The 12,501-nt window shown below is 39.8% G+C and overlaps 1 protein-coding gene across 1 annotated transcript in view; it reads right to left on the bottom strand.

The window, feature by feature from the left end:
* Positions 1-3,918: 3,918 nt before the first annotated feature.
* Positions 3,919-12,501, bottom strand: part of KCNN2 (potassium calcium-activated channel subfamily N member 2) — a 503,725-nt gene continuing 495,142 nt past the window's right edge. The window contains exons 10-11 of the mRNA XM_070796821.1: positions 8,140-8,209; positions 3,919-4,520 (exon numbers count right to left, since the gene is read on the bottom strand). Coding sequence (XP_070652922.1) covers positions 4,233-4,520; positions 8,140-8,209 — 358 coding nt within the window. The 3' untranslated portion in view covers positions 3,919-4,232. The remainder of the gene's footprint in view (positions 4,521-8,139; positions 8,210-12,501) is intronic.

Below are 12,501 nucleotides of genomic sequence, written 5' to 3'. Positions count from 1 at the left end.
GTAGAGGAGGCAAGTTACTAAGAAAGTGGGAGCTGGGAGAGGAGGAAACCTCCTCTTTGCGCTTGGCTGGAGTCTGCAGACCACTGCCTCCCTCACACTCAGCCTTTATCTGGATCTGAAGCTGAGCGAGCTCCAATCCAGAGGTTCTAACACTACCAGGATGAGCAGTCCCACAGTTTCTGATTCCTCTTGTAGCTGCTCCCCACCCCCAATACCATGTGGGAATGCCAAGAACGTTGGGTCAGAGGAAAACCTGTAAGTGGAGAAAAGGACAGGTCTGGGGGGAAAAAATTCGAAGTATTTCTAACAACTCAAAATAAGCAATACCTGTGATACGTTTTCTATTTCTAGGTTCACTGACTTGTAACATATTGAATACAGTAAGTTTTAGAAAGCATCACTGCCAGGGCTTTTGTCTGTTTGTCCCCTGGCCTAGAAAACTGAAATGCAGCACGTCCATCAGGGCCTCTTGCAATAGTGACAGCGAGGAGAGGCGTTGCTCGTGTCATGCCTTTTGATGCTCCAAGCCGCACGTCTTCCAGGACACTATCTGTTAAACAACCAGTTTGCTAATTTTCTCTGAATAGATTGACTTGACAGTTTTGCTAGAATGCACACACTGTTTCAGGGAGGGTTACACAGACAGGGAGAACTATGTTAAGGCTCCTGAACTAAAGGCATGGTTTTGGTCTAAGTCTTGGTGGAGCCCACCAGCACACCCCTAATCAAGTTTCCAAATCCTAAGCACAAGGCACAAGCATTATCTACATTTCTGGATCATATTTATGAAGAGATTCTGTGGGAAGGCAAGAAGAAAGAACAGGACAGAACCACAAAAAGCATATATATGCTATTTATATCCGCCTGCCAAGGCAGGAGACACAAGAGACATGGGTTCATTCCCTGGGTTGGGAAGATTTCCTGGAGTAGGAAATGGCAATCTACTCCAGTATTTCTTGCCTAGAAAATTCCATAGGCAGAGGAGCCTGGTACAGTCCATGGGGTCGCAGAGTCAGACGCAACTCAGCAAGCACACACACACAGACACACATTTTAGGATCACTTAAAAAAAAAGAGTTACAGGACCAGGAAATCAATAAATGAATTCATAGTCCAGGAACTTGTTGTAAGAATTAATTAGGTGAGTGGAAGTATTCATAACCTTTACTATGAGGTATTAAAAGTTTAAAAGATAGGCAATGGGATGTTTGATATTTGTTGCGTTATATTGTAAATAACATTTAAAAATACCTACCATCATTTGTTAAGATAGATGCTAGGATTTACAGAGCTCCACTGATATCTGTATCTTCTTATACTCATTTTGTAGATGAGAAAAAGGAGAAAAGGAGGCTCAGAAGGATTAAGGGTGCTTAAGTACACAGAACTAGCAAGAATTCAGTTCTAAACCCAGTTCTGACTTTTAACCTCCTCTTTCCATTTTTTCATTCTACTTCTCAAGACTGGGCAAAGTTGAATAACAGGGCTGTAAAACTTCAATCCATCTTTCAAGATTTGACTGCAACCCAACCAACAGATTTTTATCCCAATTTCCATATTGTTTTGGAATAGAATTATTTGATTATTGCAGATGCTTTGATGGAGAGTCTCTGGCAAAACAGTTGCCAGTGGAGGTGACATTAGGGAGAAAGCATATAAAATTTTCTAGATCTACTACCTGTTATGACTTTGGTTGATGATTTTTTAAGAGCATGGAATCTTCTTTCTAGTGGCTAACTCATGACACTGTGTATAAGTAGGGGAAATGAATAAAAGTATTGAGGAAGGTGGTGCTGTTGTAGTTCACAATGATCAGTGGTGGTTGTATGTTCTGCCATTGGCTGTAGAGAAGAGAGGCTAGGGCATGGTAGGTCGAAGTGTAACACATTCAGTTATCATTAGAAATTTGTGAAAACAAGAATGTAATCTAGAGCAAGTTATAGAGCTCACTAAAGACTAATCTAAGGTCTCCTCAGAGGATCTTGTTTCATGTTCAATGCCATGTGGGGGAAGGCTTGGTACCATCAGGTAGAGTTATGTTCATTCAACAGATCACTGACCACGAATTCTATGCAACAGATGGGTTCTTGCCTCCTCTTCCAAATTGTGGATGTTTGGTATTATTTAAAATACAGAAACAAAAGACCATACACTTTTGTTTAATGATGTCTGGTCTGTATATACTTTGCATAAACAGGAAAAGATGAATTAAATGACATCCTCCTTGAGGGACAATTAATGGAGCCGGTGAACAAACACCAGGCAATGAAATCTAAATTAAAACTCATTTCTCTGCTCTCTTCTTCAAAAAGAGGAACAGTATATTATTTTTGCCCTTGCCTTCTAGTATTCTGGGAAGGTGGTGCTAATTGATCAGTAAAGTGATAATTAAGCTTAATTATCTGCTATTATGGTTTTTAGTCACAGAGGTAGACTAGATAAGAACTAACTGCAAGAATCACAAGAATTAATCATTTTTTCACAATTTCTCTCTTCCTTATATCCAGTGTTTATACCAAATACTTGATGTATTTTTGTATGCTACCCAAAATAAACTTTTATCTCATCCATGAAGTAGAAATCCTACTGGAGTAGGAATCTTAAGTTCATTTAACTCAGCAGTTTGTTCCTATAAGCAGTACTCTAATACTTTTACTTATTTGCAAGCCTTGTCTTCATTCTACACTGAAATATATAAGGTGTGTGAAAGAGCTTTATTTTCAGTCACTCTGCTTGAGTAATAAATGGTAAGTGATTCTCACGCAGTCTGAAGGAATCATACTTTTACGTCCTTGATCTTGAATGGAAACGTTTTAATTTTTGCATCAATTACGGAAAATAGTTATGAAAGTGATTTTATTCATTGAACTATGCAAGCTGATGAATATGTAGCTCTAGTGTTGTGTAAAGAAAAACACTTGGAGGCTATCTCATAGGGCAGACACCAAAGGGTGCTGTGTAGAATCAAGGGGGGGAGGGTAAAGGCAGACTTCTCTGAAAATGAAGGAGTCTTTTTTGGGTGTAAGCCAGCCTGAGAGGGCTGGTTTCAGAGTTGTCCAAGTGAAGCCTGATTTTTATCATGTTACCCCTGCCAGCTCTTCCTAGGCTCTAGAGACTACCAGGTTAAGGAAATCCAAACTACTATTACCTCAAAGGTGGTTTTCCCAAACCCAGTGGATTTTTAGAGTAATTCTGGAAAGAGATGTATTTGCACCAATAAATATTGAGTTCCTTTTCACAGAAACTGATCTTAACAGCTGTGAAACAAGCGTGCTAAAACTTTTGAAATTTAGCAGGTGGCATTCACTTCCCGGTACCAAACATGTAACCACAGACCAAGAGTACAGACCGACCATTTGCTAGAGTTATGCTCATTTATGTTGATTATGCTATTAGAAGCTATGCAACCACAAATGTATATGAACATGTATGTATATAATGCAAACAGAGTGAACCATGGGCCTCTCATAATAAATCCATGGGGAAAGATGAAATAAGTAGTTTACATCTAAAATTCTGCATCATTAGTTGGTATACAGTGGTGTACCTTGATACTTTCTTCAAGCAAATTTTCTGATAAACTAGGAATAAAATAATTCTTGAAAGCATCGGTGTCCTAGTTCATATTATAGGTTTTGATGTAACAGTCTCACTTTCCACATAACTTGGAAACAAAATTAAATAGACATGACATGTGAACTCAAAGAATGGTAAACTGGCTGGGTCAAACAGTTTTGACTATAATATTTCATAATGAGAGAAAATCTTAGTGACGAGGTATGGAATAATTGAAAGACTTCTGCCTGGCCAAACTTTCGGAAATAAAAATGATCAAAGTGCGTTAGATGATAATCAATCATTTTACCTTGAAAATAATGTGAAAAGTAAGCCTTTAGAAATGTCGAGTGACCAAATGTGTGCAGAAATTAACTTTTTTTATTATATATCATATAATGTAGTAGTAAAGTCTGTTTGAAGTGCATGAATAAAAAGTTAGTGAAATTACAGGAGGAACAATCTATATAGCAATAATAGGTGCATTCCCTGTGCATCTGAAAGAAAAAAAAAGAGTTTTCACTCATTTTGGCCTAAAACTTAGTGTTCAGGTTCCCAGGATTCTGACATCAGAACCCGGATAACGCTGATTAGAACCATAGGGGCTTTACAATAAAAGCTAAAATATTGACCATATGATGGCAAAAAGTCTTATTTTGTGGTTAACTGATTCTCTTCTAGCTACTCTCTGATGAAGTTGGTGGCGCTGTAGAGGAGGACCGCCGCCTCCTGGACGAGGACCGGGACCGCTCAGCGTCGTAGGGGACGTGCTTGGCGTAGTTGTCCATCTGAGCCTCGAGGAAGTCTCTCTGCTGCTGCCTGATGGTTTGGCTTATGAGCCCAGGCAGGGCATGGATGCTACCAATCAAAGTCTCTAACTTCGTTTCCAGGGTAACGATCCTCTTCTCAAAGTCTTCACTTCTTTCATTTAAGTCGGAAATCATGTCATACATGATGTTCTGAGTCTAGAAAACAGGAGTGAGAAGAACAGAGAGACAAAGAATGAAGGTTTAATTACACTTGCCCTGGAAGCAGACTAGCCAGCTATCAGAGCTTGAGGGCTGGTCTCCTTTTGGCAACTTGCAGTGCAACAGGGGTGTCAGCTAACTGAACACGTGACCTGGCCAAACAAATTTGGTGTGTTTGTTCAATGCCAGGGCTTAGAAAAGTAAGATCGTAGGAATTAATTTGATTCAGTTGCAGAAAATGGTGTGCAGGTATTGCTGGTGGTATGTCCAAGGATTTTAAGTGGTGTGTGGAGAGACAAACATGTTTTGATTTTATATTTATGTATATATTTTAAGGGTTGTTAGAAAAGTTAGCATGTCAAATTCATTATGTAACATGTAATACTAATTAGGGTAAGTCTGATTGTTAAAAACAAGCTGATTTTAAAGAACAACATATAATATTGCAGATGGTATTGGGATATAGCAGACATTTTGACTGGAATATGAATGAAGCTTAGGACAAACTGATTTGATCGAGTAATTTAGTAACTTAAAGCAATTAAAAATGCCTAAATATCTTTTTGCTGCCTTATGTTCCAAATTATAGGCTCTCCTTTGGGTCAAATAGAATTTTTACAGATAACTAGCAATGGCACCCCACTCTGGTACTCTTGCCTGGAAAATCCCAAGGATGGAGGAGCCTGGTGGGCTACAGTGCATGGGGTCGCTACGAGTTGGAAACGACTGAGCGACTTCACTTTCACTTTTCACTTTCATGCATTGGAGAAGGAACTGGCAACCCACTCCAGTGTTCTTGCCTGGAGAATCCCAGGGACCGGGGGAGCCTAGTGGGCTGCTGTCTATGGGGTCGCACAGAGTCGGACACGACTGAAGTGACTTAGCAGCAGCAGCAGCGAGAAAATAAATGTTAGAGGAGATACTAAAGTTACCAATCCACCTTGTTAGCTATGGCTTAATTAGAACTAAGTGGTTTGAAATATGAAAATGTTTTCAGTGTCCTAGTGAACTTTGCAACTGGTTGTCCTGATCAGAGGGTATTCATAACTGACTCCCAGTTATAGTTCTGGAAATAGGGAGACAAGAGACAGGGAAAGAAGACTTCAGTGCTGACCAGCTCAGAACCAGAGAGGGAAGAAGGTGATCAAGAAAGGAAGGCTGGCGACATTAACCTTAACCCACTGCAGCCTTTCCCAAGCCTCAGACCTGTATGGCTAAGCCTGCTCTCCTATCATATTTCCCTCTATAATACGTGTTTTTATCCTGTTTAACAACCCCTTAGTGATGATAAATGAACTTACTGAATAAGGAAGTTACTGTTCAGAACACAGGCAAACCTTCCTGGGTTTGGCCAGGAAGACAGTTCATTAACTCTATGTTTACTATACAGTCTTGAGACTACGTGAGACTATTCATTCAGCAAATACTAATCTCTTTATGTCATGGACAGTCTGCAATAATAATAAGCATGGCACTAAAGAAGTAACTGAAAGACACAGCATCTTGCCTCACAGATATATAATTTTACTTCAAGAGTATATTTATTATGTATAATAGTATATATTATAGTGAAACGATATATATTATATATATTATTTTCAAGTGACCTCTTTTATTTTTTCATAAATATACCCAATTTCTTTTATCATTCGATCTAGGAGCGATAATAAGAACCTGCTCCTTCTTTGTTCACAATGTGTCCCACTGAGAACCACGGGTGTAAATATTAGTTGAGCACATCTTCAGGCCTCATATATATGTGCTGCCCAGCTTAAATGAACAATACATGATCTCCTAGGGGTTCACTTCAGTTCAGTCGCTCAGTCGTGTCCGACTCTTTGTGACCCCATGGACCGCAGCATGCCAGGCCTCCCTGTCCACCACCAACTCCCGGAGTTTACCCCACTGAGTCGGTGATGCCATCCAACCATCTCATCCTCTGTCATCCCCTTCTCCTCCTGCCTTCAATCTTTCCTAGCATCAGGAGAGATGCTAGGAATCAGTTTTTGATTTTTCAAATGAGTCAGTTCTTTGCATCAGGTAGCCAAAGTAATGGAGTTTCAGCTTTAGCATCAGTCCTTCCAGTGAACAGCCAGGACTGATTTCCTTTAGGATGGACTGGTTGGATCTCCCTGCAGTCCAAGGGACTCTCAAGAGTCTTCTCCAACACCACAGTTCAAAAGCATCAATTCTTTGGCACTCAGCTTTCTTTATAGTTCAACTCTCAAAACCATACATGACCACTGGAAAAACCATAGCCTTGATTAGACGGACCTTTGTTGGCAAAGTAATGTCTCTGCTTTTGAATATGCTGTCTAGATTGGTCATAACTTTCCTGTCAAGGAATAAGCGTCTTTTAATTTCATGGCTACAGTCAGCATCTGCAGTGATTTTAGAGCCCCCCAAAATAAAGTCTGACACTGTTTCCCCATCTATTTGCCATGAATAGATGTAAATCTTACTCCTAGGGGTAAGTCACTAAATACTTCACTTCTATTTGTAAGATATCAAATATTCCACTCTAACATATTTATACAGTATGTATTACTGATGGACAGGGAGGCCTGGTGTGCTGCAGTTCATGGGGTTGCAAAGAGTCAGACACAACTGAGCAAATGAACTGAACTGATATACACTAAAATGAATTTAATTAATGACTCTAGGACAAATAGGTATAATTTTTGAAGAATATGATGGGGCCCTTGTAAAGGACATAGTTGTTACAGCAAACAAAGAGCAGAACACAGGTCTGACTGAGAACTGCCTCTTTCAAAGCATTCATGTTAACAGGCTCAACACATACATAAATGCTGTTCTAATGCCTCCTTTAAAATTTAGAACATTGAAAGGAATGTCGTCATTGTTGAAAAATATTCATATTTTGAAGTACAGTTCACTTGAAAGGAACAACCAAAATAAACCAGATAAAACATCTAAATGTAATATAAGAATTGGGGACTATTAATGTACTTTTAAAAAGTAGTGTGAAGACATATAGATCAATGGAACAGGACAGAAAGCCAGTTGTTTAAAATAGGTAAAAAAAGATTTATTAATGAGTTATATTTAGCCTTGAAAGTGAAAGTCGCTCAGTCATGTCTGACTCTTTGCAACCCCATGGACTACCCAGTCCACGGAATTCTCCAGGCCAGAATACTGGAGTGGGCAGCCTTTCCCTTCTCCAGGGGATTGTCCCAACCAGGGACTGAACCCAGGTCTCCCACACTGCAGGCAGATTCTTTACCAGCTGAGCCAGAAGGGAAGCCCATTTAGCCTTGAACCTCATAGTAAAACCCAAGATCTGGCTCTGCTCTCATAGGGATGAGACTAAGCTATATATAAGCATCCCAAAGGTATTGTCTCATAGCTTATTTATATTTCTAACTGAACTTCAAATTCCTGTAAGCAGCGAAGCTTTTAGAATGTGTAGAGGGAAAGTGCACACTAAGCAAGAGTCTTAGAAGAATTCTTCTAAGCAGGGCCGTCACGTTGGTAAGTTCTGCCGGTTTGATTGGTTAAATGTCTTTGGAGGGGCCACCTCCTGAAGTGGTACTGTTTTCTCTGCAGGGGTTAGCTCCAACAGGTGTGAATATGGGGGCTGAGACCCCAAGCTCACCTTCGCCAGGTCCACCAAGGTGTTCGCCTGGTCGTTCAGCTTCCTCTGCTCCATTTTTACACTCCTCAATCTAAAAGACAGAATCTGAAGTCAGAAAGTTTTTTTTTTTTTTTTCTTTTCTGCGACTATCATAAGCCTTCCAAAGAGCATGCACAAAATTGACAAGAGCAAATAACTGCATGGATAATGCCTTGAATATTTGAGGGTAAAGTCCCAATTGGTTATGTATCTGGTACAATGAGAAGCATGCTTCCCCAACACCGCAAAAAGGAAGGGAGAGAGAAACAGATAAGGTGTCCTTAGGACAACTATTTACCAGGGAGTCAAAGTTGAATTGAGAAAGGCTCATAAGGATTTAACCATATGAGAAAAGCCAAAACATTCCTTAAAGCCCCAGTATCGTGACAAATAGACATAGGAAGAAATATGCAAAGCAACAGGAATTTTATCAGTGTTGGCGCATGAGCACCTTCCTATGTCTACGTGACTAGATACAGGTGTTAGCCCTGTTTAGTCTGAAATGGATTGGGTTAGGTATTTGAACCTGATGAAACACAGTGATAAGTGAGATTCTCATTAGCAACAAGAAAACTTTTATTCAACCAGCAGCAAGATAACTCAAAATACATAATTCTCTTATTCTTCATTGTATTTATTTCACTTGACTTTTACACTGCCACTGAATTTGAAGGGAAGCCAGACCATTTCCTTGGGAGAATTTCCCTTCATTTTTTTTATTGTAGATAAAAGTCACAGGACAATTCGAATGTCTGACAGATGGTATCTCTTCTACTTGTAAAGTTACTTTTAGAAACTTTTAAATAACATTGAGTATATCTGATTGACAGTCATAAAACCTTTTTTTTAAAATTCTGAATGAGTACTTACTATACTGTAACTGAGTGACAGTAATATTTCAACAAATATTTATTCAGTGCTCATTACCTAGCAAGAAATTAAGATTTTCCAACCAGAGAAAAGCAGTCTATTGCTCTTTAAGTCAACAATTCAAAGCCATGCTCCAAGAGAAGCAGGTCTCTGATGTACTTTGTGAAAACCCATGCTAACCTTATTACTCTGGTGACAAGTCATTTTACAAAGTATAGTGTTAATGCTGGAGCATGTATTCTTGATTATTTCCCAATTTAAATGAAAGGTAATTGGCTAGAAGGGATACAAAAATTCACAGGGCAAGATTTTACTGCCAGGGAGATTTCTGTAACACATGTTCACGATGCTCAGTGATTTTTGTTCTGAAATATGGATCTTCAATATGCCACCAAATCTGTCCAGAGTGAAAAGATAGCTCCTCCTGCCAGTGAGCATTTAAGTGACACCTGCTTCCGACACGGTCTTTACCAATCTCAAACAGGTTAAGGTCAGATCTTGTGATTGTGACTATGTGTTTCTTTATTAGAAGACTTGGAACTAATTTAACTGGCTCCTTTTTATGCTATTATAGTAATGGAATATGTTTTAGTCTAAAAGAAATCTACAAACACATATTTAAATCTAATATGTTGTTGAGAAATGTTTCTCTCTAAGTACTTAAAAGGGTTGCAGTTCTTGATGTGTGCCTTTTAAAAAGAGTAAAAAAAAAAAAAAAAAAAAACCCAAACACAAGCAAACCAACTTCAAACAGGTGTGGGTCATTCTAGAGAAATGTATGAGTATCAGACACAGACCCTGTGCTCCTTGGCCCTAACCTGACATTCAGTTTCTTTGTGTGTGAAAAGAAGAGTGTTAGATTGGGATTTTCTTTCTGAAGAGCTGGATTTATACCAATGGAGGTGTTCTAGATGACTAAGTGATACTCAAGCAAGACATTAAAGAACACTAAACCAGATGGAGAGAGAGTTATTCCCTTTAATTCTCTTCCAATTCTTGAATTATTATAAGAAAAATCTCCCAGGCTAGTCCTATCCTGTTTTTATCTCCTAACACCTGCTCTTCCCCCTCCTTTTTTTTTTTTTTAAAAGAGGGAGCAGAATCTCAGCTCAGAGCTCTCTGCAGGCAACAGCTTGTGGCTTGAGTTCAATACCAGTGGCTCAGTTGTCAACCAGTTTACCATTACCTCTCTCTCCTTGCTGGGAGTGACATATTTTTAAATCCATTTATGACAGGGATTTATATCAAGCTTTTTTTTTTTTTTTCAAATTTAGGGAAGTCATAGCAGAGTTGGCACATGAATGACTCGAAGTTTGGGACCACCAGATAGGAAGTCTCCAGCATTGGGTCAGGACAGCACAGTTCTGAGCTCTGCAAGCCTGCTAGCAGGGCCAGTGCTGGGCCCCTGGCTGAGGCGGGTGCTTCCCCTTCCACACAACATACTTCTCTTGGCTAACTCTATTGTGCCTCTGACAGTAGAATTTTGCCCATTTTATTTTCTGCTAATCTGGAAAGCTGATGTAGAGTAGCCTTGAACTTAAATCATCTTGCCGTGTTGCCGCTTAGACTGCCTGAAAAGTAGAATTGGTACGAAAAGCCTGCGTAAGCTGCAGCTGCCAGAATAAAAGGTAACATGCAGACGTGTATTTTACTTCTCCCCCCACCCCAAAAGAAGAATAAGAAACATATGTTGATTTCTTCCTTGTGAACTTCACTTATCACAGGAAAATATCATGATTTCGGAACACATTTCCACAGCAGCAATCAGACTACTAAAATTCACAATAGAGGATCCGCTTGGATGCATGCAGCCGGCAGGAAATTCTGCAAATGCTGAAAGGAGCGGCTCACACAACTTACTTCCGCGCTCTATGTTTCATTTTGTTGAAATAAAAAGACAAAACAAAAGAAAAGAAACTGTAAAATATTCTGGAACAAAACAACACAGAGTGGAGTTCAGTGTGCACAGGGGGCTCGATTCGCTAGCTGGAAGGTCCTGTCAAGATTCTGCAGGATTTGGGCATATTGATCAAAGAGAAACACTATTCCATTACGTCACCACCCTTCTGCACTGCTACTGTACTCCCCCACCTGAAAGCACATAGCTTCCTCCAGAACTAGAGTTCGGAAGGAAGAACTTGGATCAAGTTGTCTTGGCCTCTTTGAAAAGTGACATTCAAGTAAAATAGGAGATGTTTTTGCCTAGTGTGAATAGGATATAGTTAAATGGATACTACTCTAAACAATAGGATTACACTTTTTTTGGAGGGGATACATCTTTTCCAAGTCGGGGCTATTGGGAAGCCTGGTTTTCTGAAAGGTGGGTAATCTAACTCTCTCTGTTATAGAAATTATTGGCTTTTTGGCTTTGAGACAAGTGCATGTTAATTGATGAGTCTCTAGCTGAGACGTAAGAATGAGAAGCTGTAAAGTTGATACCAGAGAAAGTGGTAAAAGTTACAGAAACAGAATGCTTCATGGCACTAAGTGATGATCCCCAAAGACAGACAGGGTCCTAAAAAGAGGACACAGGCCTGCAGAGTTAGGCATCCATCAGAGACTAGAAAGTCCTGCGTCCGGGAGAGAGGCCATGAGGCTTGGGAAAGAGAAGGAGAGCTGAGACAGAGGAGGCTGGTAGAGGGGACAGAGCTACTGCAAAGCTCTCAGGACAAATCAGAGGAGAGCAGAGGCCAGGAGAGCTCTAGTGAATGAATGGGTACATTTTCCCTCAACTGGCAAGGTCATATTGCCCCCGCTGCTGATGGACAAGGCTGGGCAGTGAAGGCAGTAAAGGCCATGCCCGTAGGAATCGAGCCCTGTGTGCTTTCCTTTATGACTTCACTAAGTTCAAATGAAAGGTAATTATGCATAATTAGAATAATCTAGCCCCACCCAGCCCGTCTACTTTTCACAAAGTTGTAAGGACCCTCCCACATCAAAGGAAACCCCATAGTCCCAAGACTAATTTACAAAACAATTTATCTTTGAGTTGCTTGAAGCTCATCTGCTTTAGAAGTACACACAGCTACAGAAGAAACAATGAGAAATGTCTGAAAGAAGCAGAAGAATCACCTGTGGCTTCCTCTGCCCAAAGGCAGCGTGCTGAAAGACACATGACACCTACACCATGAAACCCTTCACATCAGGTCAATACGCCTTGTGGCAGTATACCAATCGCTTAGGAACAGCTTTTATACTTAGTTTCCCCAAATATTTTTTTGCCTTTTTATTATAGGAATTTTCAAACCTATAGCAAAGTTGAAAAAAATTTTACAATGGATATCCCTAAGTTGTCCCCCAACGTTTTGAGTGTGAATGTATTCTGAGCTTAAGAGGTCTATGACAAACTTTTATAAATATATGAATAACCACCATTTATATATGGCTACATAATTATGAGGAAAATTGTCAAAGCATTTATTTGTTTCAGTTCTATGAAAGTTTATCAATGCCATCAAAGGCAAGTGTCACATT

Source organism: Bos indicus, chromosome 10, assembly GCF_029378745.1.
Source record: "Bos indicus isolate NIAB-ARS_2022 breed Sahiwal x Tharparkar chromosome 10, NIAB-ARS_B.indTharparkar_mat_pri_1.0, whole genome shotgun sequence".
Lineage (NCBI taxonomy): Eukaryota > Metazoa > Chordata > Mammalia > Artiodactyla > Bovidae > Bos > Bos indicus.
Note: the sequence above shows the minus strand (reverse complement) of the source record. Positions and strands in the feature narration are given on the sequence as shown.